Below are 22,688 nucleotides of genomic sequence, written 5' to 3'. Positions count from 1 at the left end.
TGCCTTGGTAGTTGGGCTCCGGGTCCAGGACCCACCTAGGGCAGGAGGGGTGGCAGGACAGGCAAGAGGATGCTGAGCATCGCAGGGCCACCCAGAGGCCCAGCACCCACTTCCTCCCCTGCACCAGCCCACCCCCCTGCAGGCCCAACTGTTCCCCCGCTGAGTCCATCCTCTCACTCTGGGGAAGCACGGGGGGTCCCCAGGGCGCTGGCTCAGAATGGGGGCCAATTACTGCCCCTGGGAGTCCCCTCCAGTGGGAAGCCTGTGTGAGTAGCCGGCCTCCAGACGCCTCGGAACCCCAGGGGGTCCCTGCTCCCTCCCAGCACAGCCCTGGCTGCAGCTGCCACAGCTCCAGGCCCCTGGGCAGCTCTAGCAACCCTGAGAGCAAAGCAGAGACCACAGACAAGGGCGTGGACCAGTCTGCAGCTCCTTGGAGGTTCCGTGCCTGGGCGGGGCAGGAGAAAGCACGCCCCTCCCTCCATCACCTCCCTTCAGGCTGCAGCTGCAGGTAAAGGTGCCCAGGTCGTTAGGAAGGTTCCCCGGCTCAGAAAAGCCAAAGAGCAGTCCATGCGGTCAGTCTAGTCACAGTGACCTGCCATGTGCCTCCTGCCTCCGCGCCCTCGGTGATGCCTGAGGGACGGCGGCCTTGGGGCCAAGGCAGCGGCCAGGGCGATGTGTGCCTGGGGCAGGGGAGGCAGCTGAGCGGGGAAGAGCCTCTGGGGCCGGGGACGAGCTGCCCACTTGCCAGGGTCTGACCTGCCCCAAAGCCCCCACACCTGCCCTGGTAGGGCCCAACGACTGGGGGCCGTGCCATCTGCACTCACACTCCATCCCCGACACTGCGGTGGCACTGACACGGGTCTCTGCTCAGCCCCGACTCCTCCGGTTCCGCAGGAGGACAGTCCTCCTGGAGCTCAGGCACTGGCCAGAGAAGGTGCAGCCCTCGAAGATTTCTAGGCGGAAGTGCTCTCCGAGCTGCGGGCCCACGTGGGCGGAGGGAAGAAAGAGGTCAACAGTGCTGTGTCCCTCCTGGGAACAGAAGACCAAGTGCATGTCACTGGGGCAGTGGGCAGCACACACACTTCGACCCAGCACTCCCCTTGAGGTGTGGTTGGGTGAAAGGGGTCTGTTTCTTTAAAAAGCTGCAGAGCCCAGGAACAGGCCCAAGCTCCTCTGTCTTCAACCAGAGGTGCAGAGCAGGCCAGCCTGCCGGGGGTCAGTGGCTGCTCCCAGCAGGCCCCGGCGCTGGGCTCCCTCCTGTGCTGGAGCTGGGGAACTGCCCAGCCACACGGCATTCCTCTCCCCCTCTCCCCATCCCCTCCCCACTCCAGGCCACAGGCCTGGAGCAAGCCTTTAAATGATAATATTTTACAAACTATAATAGAACCTTTTGTTAAAACATGAAGCCAAACCTAAAGCAAACGCAGAGACCTCCTTGCTGAATGCTTGCTGCGTCCCTCAGACGAGGACAAAGATCTCCCTCCAAGAATCTCCGTGTTTCCGAAGGACAGAGGTGGGCCCCTCCAACTGGCCGTGGGGGGGCTGGGTCTGCGGCACAGCTGGCCCGGAGGGCAGCTCTGAGGGGAAGATCATTCGAAAGATACCTAAGATGTTTCTCATACAAATCGCATTATGCAAGATCCGGGCCAGCCGTGTACATTCCTTTATGTCGGTGGCCTGGTGGTAACCCTGAGAAATTGCTCTCACAGTGTCAGCTGCCAGAGCCCAGCTGGTTTTGCAAGCCCGTAGAAAAGAGAGGGTATGTCCTGGCCGGGTTGGCTCAGCGGATAGAGGGTGAGCCTGCAGACTGAAGGGTCCCGAGTTCCATTCCAGTCAAGGGCACATGCCTGGGTTGCAGGCTCAATCCCCAGTAGGGGGCGTGCAGGAGGCAGTCAATCAATGATTCTCTCTCATCATTGATGTTTCTATCTCTCTCTCTCCCTCTCCCTTCCTCTCTGAAATCAATAAAAATATATTTAAAAACTAGAGGCCCAGTGATGGATTTGTGCACATTGAAAGGAAATTAATTAGAAGGTGGCTGGCGGGATGGGACTGGGTAAAACGGGCCGGACACACCCTGGAGCCAACTTCCCTTGGTCCCTCCCCAGCTGGCCGCACCTGGGGCAGCACCGTGGCTTGAAGGGTGTCTGGGGAGGGAGCGGGTCCCTCCAGCAGGTGGGGTCCCTTGGCCTGGCTTGCGGGGATCGGGCTGAAACCGGCAGTCCAACATCCCTCGAGGGGTCCCAGAGTGCGAGAGGGCATTCTGCAAAGTTGCTGTTGCTCGGCAGCTCCTGCGTTGAGCGTCTGCCCCCTGGTGGTCAGTGTGTGTTATGCCTACTGGTCGGTAGGCTGGTCAGCCGGTAGATTAGGCTTTTATATATAAAGACAAGGAAAAGAAAAGAGAGGGTAACCCCAGACAGGAGGCCCCTTCTCCGGGCTCCTCAGATGTTCACCAGCACCCCCAGCCCTGCAAGCCACTCACCCTGGTCTCAGGCATCAGCCACTAGGCCACCCAGAACTCACAGCAGGACGGTTAGGAATTGTGACTTGGGAAAATCCTAAGGAATGGGAACACCCAGTCCTCCAATCCCGCCGTGGGGACAACGAGACACACAGTCAGGGGGACCTACGCACGGCAGCTCCTGTCAGCGGCGCCTGCCCCCACATCACGCTTCCTGTCCAGGACGGAACTTCCCCACCCTCTTTTCCGCCTCAGGGCACCGAAGGGTTTGAAAAATGCTCTTTGCAAGAGGACCTGCCGGGGCGCACCAGGCCCCGAGCAGCCTTACTTTACGCAGCGGTTCTCAACCGTGGCTGCACATCAGAATCACCTGGGAATCTTTTTAAAATCCTGATTTCTGGGCTTCATCCTCCGGAAATTCTGTGTCTTTGTTATGGGGTGGGGCCACAACATTAGTAACAAAGAAACAGAATTTTCAGAGGATGAGGCCCAGAAATCAGAATTTTAAAAAGCTTCCCAGGTGATTCTAATGTGCAGCCAAGGTTGAGAACCACTGCTTTACAGCTAAGAGCTCCCCCATCTGGTAGCAAAGCCGAACTTCTAGTATTTCCAACAGCATTTTAAGCTGAAAATTCAGCAAGATTTTGGGATCAGAAATGTGAGCGCTTTCCTGAAACATGCCTGAAAATACAGGCATAAAAGGACCAGGGCTCTCCCACCGGGTTTCCAGCATCCCACGCATACGGGAGTGGCTGGATCTGTGCGGCCTGTCCCTTCGGCTTAAACGGCCATGGCCCTGTCAGCTCTTTTTTTTTTAATTGCATCATGCTTTTTAAATTTTTAGATATTTTTTTAAAAATATATTTCATTGATTTTTTTAAAGAGAGGAAGAGAGAGGAATAGAGAGCCAGAAACATCGATGAGAGAGAAATATCCATCAGCTGCCTCCTGCATACCCCCTACTGGGTATGTGCCCGCAACCAAGGTACATGCCCTTGACCGGAATCGAACCTGGGACCCTTCAGTCCGCAGGCCGACTCTCTATCCACTGAGCCAAACTGGTCAGGGCTCTTTTTCTTTCTTTTTTAATTGCATCATGCTTTTTAAAATTTTTTAGCTAGATTTTTATAGATTTCAGAGAGGAAGGGAGAGGGAGAGAGAGATAGGAACATCAATGATGAGAGAGAATCATTGGTTGACTGCCTCCTGTATGTCCCACACTGGGGATTGAGCCCGCAACCCAGGCATGTGCCCTTGACCAGAATCAAACCCGGGACCCTTCAGTCCACAGGCTGACGCTCTATCCACTGAGCCAAACCTGGTAGGGCCCCGTCAGCTCTTAAAGCTGGGAGAGCCGTGCTCCCTCATTACTGTCCCATGTCGGGCCAAGCCTGAGCCTCAGTCATCTGGCCCAACACCCCGGGGTGCAGTGCCCACTTGCATTCCCACAGGCCGACAGGAGCCATGTGGTCGTGGTGGCCATTCTACCAGAAGAAATTGGGGTGGTCCCCGCTCCAGGACGAACTGCTGGCCCCGGCAGTTGGGGTGGGTGAGGCTGACCCAGGCTCTGCCCCCCACTTGGATGGAGTTCACCCGGTTCACAAAGCCTCGGTCCTGGAAGGTGTCACAGGCCCCGAGACCTCCAGTTTCCGCCCGGTGAGGTGCTTACCCTCACAGAGAGTGACCTGGAAAGGCGGGGGGGGGGGGGGGGCCCAGGTCACAGGCTTCTCTCTGTTCAGTGTTGGGAGCAGACACCTGGCACCCAGCACCCTGGGCTGGACCCTGACGCCCGGGCCACTGAAGCCCAGGCTGCTGCATACAGCAGGGGCTCTGCTCCTTCTGCTGAGCGGGTGGGGGGATGCCTGGGTCGGGGGGCTGGCCAGACCCAGAGCACGTCCCTCCGCCCGGAGCTCAGTGAGCAGACATTCCAGAAGGTGTGTGGGGCAGGGATTGCCCCTTTGTCCGGGGGCTCCATTGAAATTGGGCTTTTTCCAAACTCCCACTGCATTTTTTTTTTTTATTTTTTTATTGATTTTTTACAGAGAGGAAGGGAGAGAGATAGAGAGTTAGAAACATCGATGAGAGAGAAACATCGACCAGCTGCCTCCTGCACATCTCCCACTGGGGATGTGCCCGCAACCCAGGTACATGCCCTTGACCGGAATCGAACCCGGGACCCTTCATCCGCAGGCTGACGCTCTATTCACTGAGCCAAACCGGTCTCGGCTCCCACTGCATTTTTTAAACTCAATTTTTGTTTATTATTAAAACATAACATCTAAGGAAATGTTTTCGAAAGCTGACACTTCCCCATAACCCACTATCCTAAGCCAGCACTCAGTGTTCAGAAAGTCAGGTTCCGGGTCCCTTCCTCAGAGAGACTGAACCCCACGGTGGAGTCAGGGCCTGGCTCGGGTTCATGGCCCAGACGGGCTTCTCAGCACCCCCGTCCCTTGGCTCACCAGGCCCTGCTTTGGGTGGCAGCGCGTCAGAGCCGGACCTCACACCCTACGCGTCAGGCACAGTGTCCTGTGGCGCTGCAGCACTGGCGGGCTCTTCTTGTCCCCGGACTAAACATGACCCCCAGCCCCCAAACTCACGTTTTGCCCAGGAACCGAACATTCCAGCCCGCCAGAAGCTCTTTGGGTTTCAAGAATTGTGCTCCTAAAAGGGCCCTAGCAAAGTACAAGTGATGTTACTTACCTGGGGCCTGTACCCTTGTAGACCTGGGTGCCGTCACCTGCCCCCACAGAAGCACTGCTCCTCTTGTACCCTGGAGGGAGGCGAGGCGTCTGCTTCAGCCACAGGGATGAGTGAGGGTGTGGAAGCTTCGAGAGCAAGGGCACCATCACCCCCTCTCACTCTCCCTCAGGGGCTCACGGGAAGGTGTGAGTCTCAGGATCTTGGGGCTGTTTGTCACTGAAGCATAACCTAGCCCATGCAGACTGATTCAGAAACCTTGAATGTAGCCCCTGGTGACATCAGAGTAGCCAGGATGGGGAGCTAGAAAAGGTGTAGAGGTCCAAACTTGCCACTTTCCTGCACCAGACAGGTCGGGTCAAGGGCTCCCTCCAGATATTCAGGGGGAGCTGGTCACCCACAGGATTCCAAGTCCCTCAAATCCCAACATTTGCAGAGAACCAGCCTCAGGTGAGAGCAGCCACACAGACTAGCCTCAGCAGGAAAGTGGGGCCCAGGGGCTGCAGGACAAGCTGTCTCCTCCACCCCAGCCAAGGCCCCTCTCAGGTCTGACCCTACCCCTCCCTGCTCCTGACTTAGGGAGTGGGGTGGGGCCCCAGAGCCAGTGACGGAGGGGCTGGGGAGGAGACCTCCCCACTTCCCACAGCAGAGAGGAAGGGAGAGAGAGAGAGAGAGAGAGAGAGAGATCCATTATTTCACTTATGCATTCATTCGTAGATTCTTTTTCTTTAAAATATATTTTTATTGATTTCAGAGAGGAAGGGAGAGGGAGAGGGAGATAGAAACATCAATGATGAGAGAGAATCATTGAATGGCTGCCTCCTGCACGCCCCCTACCGGGATCCAGCCTGCAATCCAGGCATGCGCCCTTGACCGGAATGGAACCCGGGACCCTTCAGTCCGAAGGCTGACGGCTCTATCCACTGAGCAAACCGGCCAGGACCATTCGCTGGTTCTTGTATGTGCCCTGGCCTGGGATCAAACCAACAACCTTGGTGTAGTGGGAGGATGCTCTAACCAACGGAGCTGCCAGGCCAGGCCGCCCCTTTTGTTAAGAAATTCAGCCAACGTTGCTTGGGTTGGTCAAATGCAAAGGGCGCCTCAAGCAACAGTTTGCCCCCAACCCCCGCCCCTGCCCTCAACATCCCGAGTGCAAAGAGCAATGGGGGTGGGGGTGGGGGATCCCGGCTGCCCCCAGCGGAGGCCTTGTTTTGGGGTCGCACTCACCTTCCCAGAGCGCTACGCCAGGTGGCCCGGCCCCCAGGTATAGTGGGTAGCGCCCTGCCGGGTCAGCGCCTGGGGCAAAAGATTTGCTGGGCCGGCGCGTGTAAGCCTTCGAGCCTAGGCCTACAGTCAGTTTGGTGCTCATGGGGGTCACTGCAAGGGGGAGCCCCCCACCCCACCCCCCAAGGCCTCCTCTCTCTGACCCCAGCCTGACGCTGTCCCTGCTGTTAGGGTCTCACACTCAGGGCCCCCCTCTTCCTTGTGTGTATGTGTGTGTGTGTGTGTGTGTGTGTGTGTGTCCCTGACCGCCCCCCACTCACTCTCTCACGGGTTTACCCTGAGGGCAAAGAAGACAGCCCTCGGCCGCCCCTGCCGGCTGCTCAGCCTCAGCTCCCAGCCCCACCATTGACTTTCTGCTCCTACAACCTCAAACCCTGGCTGCCCCCACCTCTCTCGTCAGGTCGCCCTCACTTCCCACCTCTGATCCTGCTGAATGCCGCCCCGTCCCTCTCCACCTCCCCCGCCCCCCACCCCCAGGGGTCAGTGCTCACCCTTTATCCATTCGGGTGTCACCACCTCTGACCAGAACCGCCCCACCGTGGACCATAGTGCTCCGCGCCAGACCACCCTGGGTGACGGCAAGGCCGGGCTGCGGAACATGCAGCTGAGACTTTCTGGGGGCATGGAAGTTCTTGGCACATCACAGAGGTTCAAAGAGTGTTTGTGGAGTGAGCAGTCAACATTGAGGCCACCAGATGTACAGCCCCAAACTGTGCGGAGATGAGCTGTGTACACAAAACAATGACTCCTGCGGCCGGCTGGGGCCAGCCAGCCCTGAGATCAAAGGAGAGAGTGCTGCTGCTCAGCAGGGGTGACTCTCAGGGGCACCAGGAGGGGGGTCCTGCTGCATGGGGGCGGGTGGGGGGGGGGCGCGGGGGAACTCTGAGCAGCAGGCTGAGCTGCTGTCAGGAAAGTGTATTTTCATCACCATTTCCCAGATGAAACACTTAGGGCCAGGGAAAGGAGGGCATGCAGTTCCTGGAGCACAGCAGTGGGCACTGAAAGGAATGTTAATACTGCTCCCCGCCTGGAGAGCATCACGCTAAGTGAAACAAGCCAGTCAGAGAAAGACGAGTGTCACATGGTCTCACTCACATGTGGAATCTAATGAACAAAATAGATCCAGAGACACAGAAGCATGGAACAGACTGACGGGAGTGGGTGAGAGAGATTAACCAAAGAATTTGTCTGCATATATGCTCAACCCATGGACACAGACAATAGTGTGAAGACCTTGGGGGGTGAACTGGTGCGGGGTGGAAGGGGTCAATGGGGGGGAGGGGACATCTGTAATAATTTCAATAATAAAGGTACATTTAAAAGAATACTTCTCCTGCCCTAGCCAGTTTGGCTCAGTGGATAGAGTCAACCCTCAAACTAAAGGGTCCCAGGTTCTATTCTGGTCAAGGGCACATGCCCGGGTTGCAGTCTCGATCCCCAGTAGGGGATGTGTAGAAGGCAGCCGATCAATGATTCTCTCTCATCATTGATGTTTCTATCTCTCTCTCCCTCTCCCTTCCTCTCTGAAATCAATAAAAATATATTTTAAAAAGTACTTCTCTTCCCACCTTCTAAATTCTTCTAGGTTGGACTACTAATCAAATTAACAGACAGATTAACAGGAGAAAATCAATGTTTTAATACATGCACGTGGGAAATTCACATAGGCATGGAAATTCCAAAGATAGTGAGGCAACATTGGGTATAGAAGACAGTTTTGGACAAATTAGAAGAAAGGGGGAGGGGAAATGGGGTGACAGACCTCAGAAGTGAGAGTGGGCAATTTATAGGCAGTTGAGGAAGAGCAAACACACCCGGCAGGAAATTCCATGCTAGGCAACTCAGAAAACACGGGACACGGGGCGACGTACAGGTGAAAAGGACAGAGAGGTTCCGGAAGAAAAAGAGGGGAAGTCTCTTCCCTTATTTTCAAAAGGGAAAGCTTAAGAAATACAGACTTTATTTTCTAGAGCAGTTTTAGGTTCATAGCAAGATTGGGCTAAGAGTGCAGAAAGTTCCCATCCTAGAAACATTTAGTGTAAACTAAAACCAAGTAAAGAATACTCTGTTTGTGGGTGAAATTGTAGGACAGCTCTGCACTGTGTGCTGCAGGGATCACGTGTCCCTGGCCCCCGCCCACGAAAGGCCTGCCTCTATAGCAACACCCTCATATTTCTGAATGCTGCCAGGGGCCAGACCCTCCCCTGTGGGGTCTGAGTGAAACTGCTGGGCGAAGCCCGAGCTCACCTCCAAGTCCTCTGGGTGCAGCAAGTGTTCTCCAGGGGGTACTCGCAGGTGCACCCACAGCAGATTTGCATCCAGCTGCTCAACATCTGTCCCTTGCACACCATCCATTTGGGTTTGCTCTGCTGTAAACTGCTTATTCATATTCTTTGCCCATTGCTTCTGAATCTTTTCTTATTGATGTATATGTGGGCACACATGTGGGCACACATGTGTGCACGTGTGTGCGTGTGTAACTTGTTATCTGTTCCTTTGCTGTGTGTGTGCATTGTAAGGACCTTCTCCCAGTTTGTGGCCTGGATCAGTGACCTGGACCCATTTTTGTTCGTTTCTTGTGTTGGGCATGTTAACGTAAAAAATACAAACATTCAAACCTGCAAAGAATTTTTGTGAGTTTATTTGAGACAAACTGTCGACAATTGCCAGGAAGCAGAACCTCAACGGATAGGGATAATGCTCCGGAGAATGGCGGGTTACATCTGTATTTATACATTGCAATCAAAGGAGGGACGGAGGTGGGTTACATGAAATCCATTGGTAAGAGATTAGAGATGCCAGAGAAAGCAAAGCGGGGAAACCTCTGGGATTGGACAAAAAGTAAAATGATAGACACATATTTAGATGGGTGCAGGATAGCCAACAGCCAACAATTAACATGGTAACAATGAAAGAATTTGTGGTCTCTGTCCTGGCATCCAGGCTTATCAGGTTGTGCCCCAGGGTGTCCAGAAAAAGGGAAGTTACAAGTTACCCAGACATTTCAAGGGTATGTTATCATAGATGCAAAAAGACATAGGCTCAGTTAAGGTAAATGTTGACCTTGTCAGTGAAGATACTGGCCTACGAGGTGACTACCCACCATAATTACTTTTAGTTAAAGTTTAATTTCAGACCATCCTTTGTGGTGACTTTAGGTCTGAGTTTGCAAGCCCGCCACGAAGGCCTCCCCTGAGCCTGTCAGGTTAGCAGGTGGCCCCTTTCATCCACAGGCGTTCCCAGAGCACATGGATAGTGTGGGCTCAGCATTCCCCTCTAAACTGAGTCAGGCCACTCCCAACCGCCGTGCTGGCGCGGGGTGAGTATTGGGCTGGACAAGGTAGAGGGGAAGCTCACCGGCAGCAGCGCACTCAGGAGGGGAACGTGCAGGTGACGATGGCAAGACCAGGCTCTAGCTCTGGGGCCGGTAGGGCCAGGAAGGCTGAGAGAAAGATGCAGCCCAACAGCCCCTCTCAGAGCTGTGATCTGTGAAAACACAGAAGGGCCTCTCACATCTCGGCCTCAAATCCTCTTTCCAGAGTCGTGGAGGGCGTTCGCTGGACCTGGGGCCCAGGACACCTGGTGACTTGAGCACATCTACCCATCTCTGTCACTTCCCACCTTCTTTGAGAGGATTGATGTGCAGAGCATTGGGTAGAGCAGCACCAGCAGTGTCAGGGTCCCCTCCCTTTCCTGGGGAGCCCCCTGCTTTCGATATCCCTTTCCCTTGAGCCCAAAAACCTGAGAAGGAGACCTGTGAGGTCATCAGTACGGGACTGTGAGCGCCAGAATGGCCAGCACCCACGATGGCCGCTGGGCCAGCTGCCATGAGGCATGACCTGCACTTTCCTGTAAGCACCTTGGGAACCCACACGCTCTTACAAGTTGTAGAGGGTCAAGAATGTGGAAAAGGAGCTTTGGCCAGGTAACAGTTGGTTAGACCATCGCCCAATATGCCAAGGTTGTGGGTTTGATCCCCAGTCAGGGTACATACAAGAATCAACCAAAGAATGATTCTCTCTCACTCTCCTCCTTCCTCTCTCTCTCAAATCAATACATTTTTAAAAACCCTGGCTGGTGTTGCTCAGTGGGTTGGAGCATCATCTTGTGCACCAAAAGGTGGCAGGTTTGATTCCAGGTCAGGGCACATACCCAGGTATATGTTTGATCCCCAGTTGGGACATGTGGGAGAGGCAACCAGCCAATGTTTCTCTCTCTCCCTTCCTAAAAACAACAAGAAAGAATGTGGATAAAGAAAGTTGGCACAGACATTAGTGTCTTTCTCAGACTCTAGGGGGTGATAGAGCTCTGAGCACAAAGCCCTCTGGTCCCGACTGCTCTAAACTCCCTCTGGCAGCATTAGAGTATTTTGACACAGTGACCTTGAACTTAAAACAGAAGTACATCTTGGGAGAACCAAGATGGCAAAATAGGTAAACACCCATACTTGCCACCTCCCACAACCACATCAAAATTACAATTAAAATACAGAACAACCATTATTCAGAACCACCTGAAATCTGGCTGAGTGGAAGTTCTACAGCTAGAGAACTACAGAAAGCACATTGAGACTGTAGGAGGGGTGGAGGTGAGGAGCAGGGTGGTCTGACACCCAGGTGTGGCCTTTTTTCAATGGGGAGGGATATCTTGGCTGCAGAGGCCTCCTGTGAGGAGCAAGGGGTCTTAGCCCCACACCAGCCCCCTCCGGCCCCCCCAGCCCAGGGTTCCAGAGCTGGGAAGAGAATTCCCTGTAACTCTGGGTTTTAAACACCCGTGGGGTTTGTGGCTGAATAACACAAAGGCTGCTGGAGACCCAGCAGTTCCTCTTAAAAGGCTGGTGCACAAACGTACATGGTCCCGCTTCCTCTGAGCTCCAGTGAGGAGGGGAGGCTTTGGGAGACCCAGGGATATACAGGGAGGAACTGGATTGTCTGGCATCAAGCAGGAACTTGGCGTGGCTTTCTCCCAGATGGGAGTGCTCAAGGGGTCATTGTTTCTGTGCTGGGATCTCCCCCTTCACAGAGCTGACTGGCAGCCATATCTGAGTTTCCATCAGGCTGGTTCATACTGTTTGCTCAGCTTGGTGATTCCCTGAGACCCCACCCCATCCATATTTCAGCCCTACCCAAACTGTTTGCAGCTGCTTTTCTATATAAATGGCCTGTCTGGCTCAGGCTTCAAACTTTGCTAAAATCTCTCAAACAAGCAGCAGCTGGTATCAGCATGCCCCAAATCTATCAATAAAAGGCATTAGCACCATCTTGCCTTGCTTCACAAGTTGGCCTTGCCTGGGCACTTCACAAGCCATCTGCAGACCTCTCTATAACTCCTACGGGGTGGCCTCAGGCAGTGACTGACTTTGCACCTTCCAGGAGGCCCCAGAGCGAGTGCACCCAGTGGACAGCTTCAGAACATACCAGATTACAACTCTACACATCCACAAATAACACACTCAAGGGGCAGACTCAGTGAGCGCCAAAGCCCCACTAAAGTAAGTCCTGCTCCATAGGGGTGTCTACTGCACAGCTTCTCTTCCACTGTAGTCTCAGCTGGTCCTCACAGCCAATTGGCCTGGAGATCAATTCCTCCCAGTGATGCCAATAGCAATCAAGGCTCAACTACAACACTGTGCACACAGCCCACATAGGGGCTCACCTAGAGGGCCCAGCTCACGTGACTGGGGAGGCTGAGCCACTGGGCCCTACAGGACACCTACTACACAAGACCCTCTACAATTCCAAGAGATATAACAACTCTATCTAATACATAGAAACAAACACAGGGAAGCAGCTAAAATGCAGAGACAAAGAAACATGTCACAAAGGAAAGAAATGGAAGCCAGCAAACTACTAGATACAGAGTTCAAAACCATGGTTATAAGGTTAATCAAGGATCTTAATGAGAGCTTCAAGGGACTTAGTGAGACCTTTCAAGGATCTTAGTGAGAATGTCAAAGACATGAAAAAGGACCAGTTAGAAATTAAGCATACACTAACTGAAATAAAGAATAATTTACAGGGATTCAACAGTAGAGTTGAGGATTCCAAGAATCAAATCAACAATTTGGAATATGAGGAAGCAAAACACACCCAATTAGAAGAGCAAAAAGAAAAAAGAATCAACAAATATGCAGATAGTGTAAGGAGCCTCTTGAATAACTTCAAGCGTACCAACATTTGCATTATGGGGGTGCCAGAAGGAGAAGAGAAAGAGCAAGATATTGAAAACCTATTTGAAGAAATAATGACAGAAAACTTCCCCTACCTGGTGAAGAAATAGAGTTACAAGTCCACGAAGTGCAGAGTCCCAAACAAGAGGAACCCAAAGAGGCCCACACCAAGACAAATCATAATTAAAATGCCAAGGGTTAAAGACAAAAAGAGAATCTTAAAAGCAGCAAGGAAAAAGCAGTTAGTTACCTACAAGGCTGGGTTTGATTTCACCCATACAGCTGTGAACTGATTTCTCAACAGAAACTTTGCAGGCCAGAAGGGAGTGGCAAGAAATAGTCAAAGTGATGAATAGCAAGGACCTACAACCAAGATTATCTAGCCCAGTGGTTGCCAACCTTTTGGACCTCACAGACCACCAGTGGTCCGTGGACCACCAGTTGGCGACTGCTGTAGTCTAGCCAGCAAAGCTCTCATTCAGAATTGAAGGTCAGATAAAGAGCTTCACAGACAAGAAAAAGCTAAAGGAGTTTATCACCACCAAACCAGTATTACATAAAATGTTGAAGGGTAGTCTTTAAGAAGAGGAAAAAGAAAAAGAAGGAGAAGAAGGAGAAAAAAGGTAAAAAATATGAACAATAAAATAGCAATAAATACCTATCTATCAACAATTGATTCTAAAAATCAAAATGAACAAATAAGAAATCTAATAAACACAATAAACTGATGAAGAAAATAGAATTAGAGGCATGGAAACATGAAAAAGAATGACAAATCCCAGAGGAAAGGCGCGTGGGGAGGGGGTGGAAAGAGATCAACCAAGGATCTTATATGCATATATACATTACCTATGGACACAGACAATAGGGTGGTGAAGACCTGGGGTGGGGTGGGAATCAGGTGGAGGGGGGCAATGGAGGGAAGGGGGCATATATAATATTCTCAACAATAAACATTAAAAACAAGAAAAGAAGTACATCTCAAGGTTAAATCACACTGTTGGGGCTGTAGTTGTTACACATTTAAGAAAAATGGTGGGGAAAAATAACCCTAAAATTGAAAACAATTTGGGGGGGGGGTAAAAATTGGGAAATAAAATTTTTGCATTGGAGCAACTTAATCCAGCTTGAGAAACATGCAAATTGGAACAACCAAATTTAGTTCAAGTGCTCTTTTATCTTGCAGGTGGGAAACAAAGGTGAATCCAGAAATGTGGTTGTCGCCTGGGGGCAGGGCAAGGGTGAGAACATGGCCCTAGTCCTCCCCAGCAGTCTGCCCAAGACCTTTATTTATTCCAGGGACTGCAACTTCCAGAGGGGTCATGTAATCAAGACAGAATGACCCTCCTCCCCCTCCCCCACCGTCCAACAGCATGGACATCACTGTGCACTTGTCAGAAATGCAAATTCTAGCCCTAGCCGGTTTGGCCCAGTGGATAGAGCATCGGCCTGCGTACTGAAGGGTCCCGGGTTCGATTCTGGTCAAGGGCATATGCCCAGGTTGTGGGCTCGAATCCCAATAGGTGGTGTGCAGGAGGCAGATGATCAATGATTCCCTCTCATTATTGATGTTTCTATCTCTCTCTCTCCTTTTCCCTTCCTCTCTGAAATCAATAAATATACTAGTATGTATTTAAAAAAAAAGAAATTCAAATTCTAGGCATCTATGTGGCCCAGAGAGACTGAGCCTGAACCTGCACTAAGTACCGCCCCACCCCCAGGTTGGAGGGCTGCTCCCACATTCATTCAAGTGTGTACATGTGTCTGTATTCATGTGTATGCAAATTATCTGGGGGTCATGGTCAACTCCTAGAAAATGGATTTTACTCTTGGTCTCACATGAATTTGCTAGGTTGCCCTTGGCGATTGCCATAGACTGAATGATTGTGCCCCACCTCGCAGTTCATAGGTTGAAATCCCACTCTCCAGTGTTGTATAGAAGGTGGTGGGAAGTGCTTAGGTCATGAGGGTGGAGCCCTGATGAATGAGATTAGTGCCCTTATAAAGGAGACCCAGAGATTTCTCTCACCCTTTCCACCATGTGCGGACCATGTCTATGAAGCAGGACCTCACCAGATACTGAATCTGCCACCACCTTGACTTTGGACTTCCAGCCTCCAGACCCTGAGAAATACATTTCCCTTGTGATAAGCCACCCAGCCTTGGCATTCTGTTACAGCGTCCTGAACGGACTGAACAGCAGGTCACAATGGCTCTGAGCATCCTTCTCCTCTCGTGTAAACGTGGGCTTCTGGCGATGTGTCACTTAGGTTGGCCAACCCATTCCGGCTTGTCAGGGACTGTCCTGGTTTAAAGAGTGAAAATCCCACATTGCAGGACCTCCTTGTGTTTGTTTCCTGTTACAGCCATAACAAAGTACCACCCTCTGCGTTGTTTGGAGGCCAGAGTCTAAAATCCAGGTGTTGGTTGGTTCCTTCTGGAGGCCGGGAGGGAGACTGTCTCATGCCTCTTCTCTCTTCTGGGGCTGCTGTCAGTCCTGTGTTCCTTGAAGGTCATTTCAGGGTACTGGGGACTGGGGATTAAGACTTTTGGAGGACACAGTTCAACCTGTAAGGGCCGTCAGTCCCAGGCAAGCGGGGCAGTGGCCCCTCCTACAGCTCTGTTGCTCTGTTGTTAGGGACCTCCCCCTTCCCCGCTGCGCCCCTCATTCTCAGGTCATTACCTGAGTCCATGGTTCTCAGATGTGGTCCCCGAGCCGACCCAGCACTGTACCCGCCCCCTCCCCGACCTTTGCAAGTTCACTCAAGGCTCCATTACAGGCACAGACAAGGTGGCCGTGGGAATGGCGTGTGAGGAGCGGAACCTTCCAGGCGCTCCCCGCCAGCGCCAGGCGGGCCCTCTGCTTACGCCTTTTAGGGTAAAGTTCAGGACACATCAACTCCACAGCCAAGCCACCCATGAATGTCAGAGACAAGCTTGTGGATTTATGTGGATTCTTGGCTAATCTGCTAATGGTGGGGACAGGAGGAGGGATACAGTGATAAAGCGGAGACACCCTGGGAAGCTTAGGCTGGCGCAGCGGCTCCCGGCTCCCCTGGGCAGGCCAGCCTGCGGGCTGTTTGGTTTGGGCCCCCCTTTCTTGGGCAGCAGGAAAAACTGGGTGAAAGGTCTTGCTTGCTGAGGCCATAATGTTTCCAGAATCCTCTGCTATTTCTTGAGAAACTTCAGACCTTAGCGGTAGAAGCCAAGGCCATTTCCCAGGCTGTAATAGAGTGGAAGCTGGAGGGACTGTCAGAGTCAGATGAAGCCCTCAGATGAAGGACTGAGGTCCCTGCTCGGAGTCGGGGGGTGGGGGGTGGGGGGTGGGAAGCTGTCTGTCCCTGGACCGGGACACACCCCCTAATCTGCAAGTGTGGGACTGAGCTCCGCGGGGCTGACCTTCAAGGCACCTGTTGTGTGAACTGTGGCTGACCTGAGTTTTTTATGATCACAGTAGATCATCATGTTCTTGACACCTTGGGACAGACTAGAATGAAATATTTTATTTTTGGATTTGATACACTTGCTTGGAGAGGTAATTCTTGCGTCTCCATCTCGCCTCTGGGCGGTGTAGCCCAGGTGGCACCTGGATTCCGCCTGCGCAGGTGCAGGCAGCTCAGAGAGCAGCGGGGACCCTGACATCAGGCGAAAGACCTCAGGCTGCAGGCCTGGCTCAGCCCCGCATCCTCGGGACGATGACTCTGCGTTTTATAGACTCTGGGAGCAGCCAGGGCTCTCGTACTTGTGGCTATTACAACAGTCCCTGGCAAAGGGCCGGCTCAGACGCTGGAATCAAGAGCAGAGTTGAAGGGAGTTGCCCAAAGACACACTTTGGCTGCAGAGCTGGGACCACAGCTGCCGTGTTCTGAGTCTTAATCCGAAGCCCCATTTGTTCAGGGCTCCCTGTGGATATCGGTGTCAGGCTCAGGGGCTGTGTTCGCACGTGGGGTAGTGCCAGCATCAGGCTGAGCGTTGGTAGGTCTCTCTGGCTCAGGCCCCTCCTCTGAAAACAGGGATGCTGAGTCAGCTGCTCTCAGCTTCTTTCCAGCTCTAACTCCAGAGCAGACGTCCCCTGGTCGTTCTAGGTGTTAACTTAAAAAAAAACATTGAAACCGGTAAGAATTTTTGTGAGTTTATTTGAGCCAAACTGTCGACATATGCCAGGAAGCAGAACCTCAACAAATTGAGATAGTGCTCCGGAGAATGGCGGGTTACATTTGTATTTATACATTTGCAGTCAAAAGAGGGACGTAGGTGGGTTACATGAAATTCATTGGTGATAGATTAAGGAGGAGGGATAAAGCAAAGCAGGCGGTGTGTGTGTCGGGGGGGGGAGGAACCCCTGGGATTGGATAAAAAGTAAAATGATGGACACATACTTAGGTGGGTGCAGGAACAATTAACATGATATTGAAGGAATTTGTGATATCTGCCCTGGCACCCAGCTCATTTGGTTGTGCCCCAGGGGGTCTAGAAAAAGGGAAGTTACAGGTTACCCAGACATTTCAAGGGTTATGTTATCATAGATGCAAAAAGACAGGCTCAGTTAAGGTAAAGGTTGACCTTGTCACTGAAGATATCGGCCTAGTACGTAACTGCCCACCATAACTGCTTTAGTTAAAGTTTAATTTCAGACCATCCTTTGTGGTGACTTTAGGTCTCTGAGTTTGCAAGACCGCCATGCAGGCCTCCCCTGAGCTTGTCAGGTCAGCATGTGGCCCCTTTTGTCCACATAGGACAGGTAACAAAAATTTTGCTCAATGTAAACTTTTTTTGTGCCTAATGTAGATCTTTCCCTTCTTGGGGGAGGTGAAGAAGAGGGAGCATGGGGCTGGAACTTTCTGAGCATTGCTGGGGAAGGGGTGGCGGTTTCCTGCAGGTACGGCCTGGTGGCAGCCTCAGCTGGCGTTGCCAGGGCAGCCAAGGCCTTCTGCAAGCTTCATTGCTCCTGGAGACACGGCAGACAGTCCCGACAGGCCCGACATGGGGTGGCAGCCTGCACACTGCTCAGCTGGGGCTGCGGTCCCCAGAAGCTATAGTTTCTTGGGGGTCCAGACCTGTCCAAGGTTGTGAAATGGAATTTTTGGACTGGAACCCGAATTCTTTGTCCGTCAGAGTCGAAGAATGAATCCACGGACAGAGGGTAGTCTAGCCAAGGTGGAGATTTATTGAAGAACAAGTACAGACTCCCACGTAGGGAGAGGGAAAGAGTCCCACTGAGTTCCTTTTCCCTAAGGCTTATAAAGGCTGCAGAGCCTGGTGCCTTGATATCCCCTCTGATTGGTCACTAGACTGGTTACTATAGTAACTCCTGGGCTCAAAGGTTGAATCTCACATGGGACATGTGAAGTTCTGCCCCCTCCTTCCTTATTGTTTTCCTGTTCCCTTTGGTCTTCTTCTCCTTCTGGATGAAGGGCTTCCTTCTCTTTATTTTGTAAATATAGACCTTTTGCTGTTCCCAGTTCCCTCATTCTATGGAAATATACCTTCTGCTGCTCTGCAGCCCTGTGCTTCCTTCATGGTCCCCTTAATTTCTAATATTTCCTAAAACCTGCCTTTTTCACCGCTAAAAATTCCTGTTTCAGTTGTTAACCTGTTTTCCTTTAGACAACAATCCAGGAGCGACGGCACATCCTGGGTCCTAGTAACCTGGTAACCGAGCACTGGAGCCACCCGAGTCCCAGGCACTTTGCAGTGACAATGGGGGGAGGCCCCCCGCCGCCTGCCTTGTTCTGAGCCCACGATGACGGGTGGACTCAAGAAGTCGCGGCCCTGTGAGAACTGTGGGGAATTTTAACCGCACTGCGACAGACACGGGCCCAATTCAAAGGAACGTGTCCCGAATGCAGCCCCGTGGAAAGGTTCACCTACTCATCCACTCAGCAGGCCAGTGGCTACTGTAGAGACACCATCGGGAATAGTGCAGTAGAACCTCTGAGAACCCAGGGAGAAGGTTGCCAAAACTGTCCCCCGAAATCAACTTTGCCACAACTCTGCGCACTGAAGGATTGCTGCAGTCCGAGTCTTCCTCTCAGCACCAGCTCGGTGGCGTTCCACTTGCCCTCTCGCCAGACCCCCCCCAGCAGGCCCTGGAACCGTCCAGGTGGGGCTGGAGTGCGTCAAAGCCCTTTGCTCTGAGGATTGTCAAAACCTGCAGTGATGCCCGGACAGTGTGGCTCAGTGGTTGAGCATCGACCTATGAACCAGGCAGTCATGGTTTGATTCCTGGTCAGGGCACATGCCCAGGTTGCAGGCTCGATCCCCAGTAGGGGGCACTCAGGAGGCAGCCGATTGAGGATGCTCTCTCATCATTGATGTGTTGCTCTCTCTCTCACTTCCTCTCTGAAATCAATTAAAAATATATATATAGAAAAACCAAAACCCTGCAGTGCCTGGCAGTTCCCTGGAAAACCCCACCCACAAGGCTTGTCTTTAATTGTCTTGCCTTTTCCCTGAAGGCAATTAGCTGAGATTTATTTGACATGGGGGAGGTAGGGGTGAGGGTGGAGGTGGGGACAACAAACTAAGGAAAAAAGCTTTTTTTCTTTTTTTTTTTCCCCAAACAAGAAAATGCTGGAAAGTGAGATTCCCAAGGTGGGCCCTGAAAGGCAACACACGCCTGCCTCTCATGTACCTGCTCATGAAAGACTTGGACAGGGTGGGTCCAGAGGTGGGCTGAGCAAGGTGGGCTGGGAAACCCGCCACCAAGAACAAAGGGGGAGCGAAGGCAGAGAATGAAGTATGGTAGCAACCATCTCAGGTAGAAACTGTAGTTTAACTCTAATCCTGTTGCTTGGCTTAACAATAGAAAAGTTATTTTGATTTTCTGAATTGTATACATCATCCCATTCGATTGAATGACTATCCCATTGATTGTTATCTTACTGGTTTTAGAAAGCACATTCTTCTGTACCTGGGAAACAGGACAGCACAATTATCCTAAATTGTTTTAGTGGCCACAGATAATGCGTTCCAATTGACTCAGTGGTCCCAAGACCAGGACAGCGCAATGACTCTGAATTACCTGGATGGCTCTAGATAGTGAGTTCCTGGCAACTCAGTGGTCTTAAGACCTGAGGGCTCTAGATAAGGTGTTTCTGTCAATTCAGTGACCCCGAGACCCGAAACTGTCATTAACATGCTTAATTCTGCTTCTGTAAACTGCTTTTTTGCAAATCAGGTTCCTCATTCCAAACCTTGAGATGTAATCAATACCTTTGTGATCTTTGCCTATATAAGTCTGGTTTTGCCACCATCTTGTTACTATGAGATTTGGGGAATGGCCCCTCATAGTCCCGGATTGCAATAAATGTGACTCTTTAATTCGACCTCTTGAGGCGTCCTTCTGTGATTTGCGGGGTACATTACAACAAAAAGTCATCACTGGCAGACTTGTCCCACAAGAAACACTAACGGGAATACTTCAGGCTGAATCAAAGAACGCTAGACACTTCAGCGGAACTCGTTTCTCCAACTTAATTCGTTCCGGAAGGCTGTTCGAGAAGTGATTTATTCGAAAACGGAATCAGGAGAATCGAAGATGGCGGCATAGGTAAACACCGGAGACTGCCGCCGTGGACAACCACTTCAAAAATACAACTAAAAGTCGGAACGGACATCAACCAGAACCACGGGAAGGCTGGCTGAGGAGAGTCTCTTCAACTAGAAGCAAAAACAACAGCATTCCGAAGCTCAGCGGAGGCGCAGTGTGGAAAATTTAAAGGTACGGCGGTGCGGTGGTGAGGGTGCGCGCGCAAAGCGGGCTGGCGGCTGAGGGCGAGATTGTCGTTTTCACTCAGGAGCGAGTCTCAGACTCTGGGCTACAGATCCGGGCGAGTCTCTAGGGACCCAGACTCAAACGGGAGAAGCGGGACTGTCTGGCTACGGCCCCTCCGAGGTTTGCAGCGATTACTGGGACAGAGAGGCAGAGCCCCTGGGGACGGACTGAGAGGGGCCATAGCTGCTCCCTCCCCCCCCCCCGCCCTGTTGAGCCCGCCCCGCCCAAACCCTGCGCAGAGCCATTTGCCGATCGCCTCAGGCAAGGGCTGGACTAGCACCTCCCCTGAGGACTGAAGTTTTCCCACAGCTGATTCCAACAGCCAGTCGGCCTGGTGGTCAAATCCCTCTAGTGTTAACTATTCGAAAACGGAATCATTTTTCCCATTAGAAAGGAAGTAAAGTGCATTAATCCGTTCCAGACCCCCAACTGATTCCCTGCTCTAACCTTTCTTATATACAGCACATGTCTAATGTCCTGTTTAATTTATAAATAAACACATCTTTTCTTAAACTTATGGAACCACCCCCTACTGGTCTTAAAGAAATTTTTCACATATCACTACCTCTGAAATGCTGTCGCCAGCTAACTGCTTTTCATTTATCCAATCAACAGTTTTTGCTTTTGTTTTTTCCTATTCAATAGCCTGTGATTGTCCTTTTGTGAGCACTTTCACACCCTTAGCAACAACAGCACTCTTGATGGTCTCTTTATGTTTTAAAATTGTGTAAATCTATGTCGCCAGCAGCAAAAGCATCCTCTCCTTTGCCTGTTGCCTGAGAGAGCTTTCTGCCTCGCTGAGGTTTCAGCAGGAAAGGGTTGTCAGGTTGAAAACTGAAGTTTTGGTGGACAACTGAGACTTTTTTTCTGTGAACAACTTGGTCATGAACCGAATTGTTCGAGATGGAAGACGTTTGAGAAACGAGGTTTGACTAACTCTAATCCACGTGAAGGGAAGAGCACCAGTAAAAGTAACAGGTGATTTCTATAAAAGACAGATACATGTATTTTTTATTGTGACATTTCCTCTCCTATTAGATTTAAAAGGAGACTTCATAAAGCAATAGCAGGTCTGTTGATGGGAATGCAATACATAAAAATATAATTTGTACAACAATAGTACAAATGAGGTGGAGGGGATGGGACTACATACAGGGATGGTATTTACCCAAACTGCGTTGTTAATTGTAATTCCTAGGGCAACCACGAAGAAAATAGATAACATATATTTATGACTATGAAACTACAAGGAAATTAAAATGGTATTCTGGAAACTCTCTACAATATTCACAGGCCCTGTGCTAGGAGCTGGGGAACCAAGGAGTTGGAGACACACGGGTAGGCCACCATCTCTGCTGTCGTCACATCTAGTCCAGTAACACTCAGTACACACAACACAAGGACCGAGCTGATGCGTGGTGACACGTGCTGCGCTGTGATCAACCTCGGGCTCTGACAGGTGCGGGGAGCGGAGCCCATATGGAGCCCCAGAGGGTGAGAAGCCTTGGGAAGGGGCAGCCTGGGCAGAGGGCGGCGGCACGGAGGTGTCAGGGGGAAGAGCTTTTTCCCGGGAAGCAACCGGGCCCAGGGTGACAGGAGCCTGGCCTCACTGGCAGGTGAGGTTGAGTCAAGCAGCACAGCTTAGGCGGGGCCTCGAGGACAGGCAGCTCGGCTGTGGACATGATTAAAGGACTCTCAGCCAGGGAGCAACACAAGACCGTGTTTTCAACAAGTTGACTTGTAAGTACTTTGGAGGGTGAGCTATGACAGACCAGCGTGCAGTGGAGACAGAGGAAGTGGGCGGAGGCAAGTGCGGTCCGGGAGGCAGGGCCTTAGCCTTTGCTGGACTGGATGGGCTGGGGTGTGTGTAGGAAAGAGGTAGAGAACGGCTCCAAATCCCCAGCTTTATTAACCGCCGGACAATGGTGTTTTCCCGAGACAGGGTCTAGGGGAGGCCCAGGTTTTCGAGAAAAATCAAGAATTCAATTTCCTAATAAATTGGAGACGCCTATGAGGCATTAAGACAAGGTAAGTCTGGAATCCACAGAGGCCAGCGTAGGAGAGGCAAATTTTGGTCTTCAGGTAACAAGGTAGTGAAAGCTATGTGACTGGATAAAATTAAGGAGGGGGTGGATAGGAAAGGGGTCCGTTTAGAGGAAACACACAGTGAGCTGGGAGGACAAGGGGCTGTGCTGTCAGGGAAACAGACGTCCAATGCGAAGGGTCAAGAAAGAAACCAGAAAGCACCCATTGGATTTGGTGACAAGGGAGTGATGAGCAATTCAGGCGAGAGTGCC

General features: G+C 51.7%; 1 protein-coding gene across 1 annotated transcript; it reads right to left on the bottom strand.

Annotated features, from left to right (window-relative positions):
- Positions 1-867: 867 nt before the first annotated feature.
- CRYGN (crystallin gamma N) lies at positions 868-8,800 on the bottom strand. The gene is given in 6 exon segments (XM_070424934.1): positions 868-975; positions 3,899-3,927; positions 3,930-3,973; positions 3,975-4,098; positions 4,101-4,146; positions 8,693-8,800. Coding segments are annotated over 6 exon segments (459 nt in total).
- Between the last annotated feature and the right edge of the window lie 13,888 nt (positions 8,801-22,688).

Source organism: Myotis yumanensis, unplaced genomic scaffold (assembly GCF_028538775.1).
Source record: "Myotis yumanensis isolate MYYU_CA2020_CCGP unplaced genomic scaffold, mMyoYum1.0.hap1 SCAF_9, whole genome shotgun sequence".
Lineage (NCBI taxonomy): Eukaryota > Metazoa > Chordata > Mammalia > Chiroptera > Vespertilionidae > Myotis > Myotis yumanensis.
The sequence above is the reverse complement of the archived record's forward strand: the minus strand, read 5'-3'. Positions and strand labels throughout refer to the sequence as shown.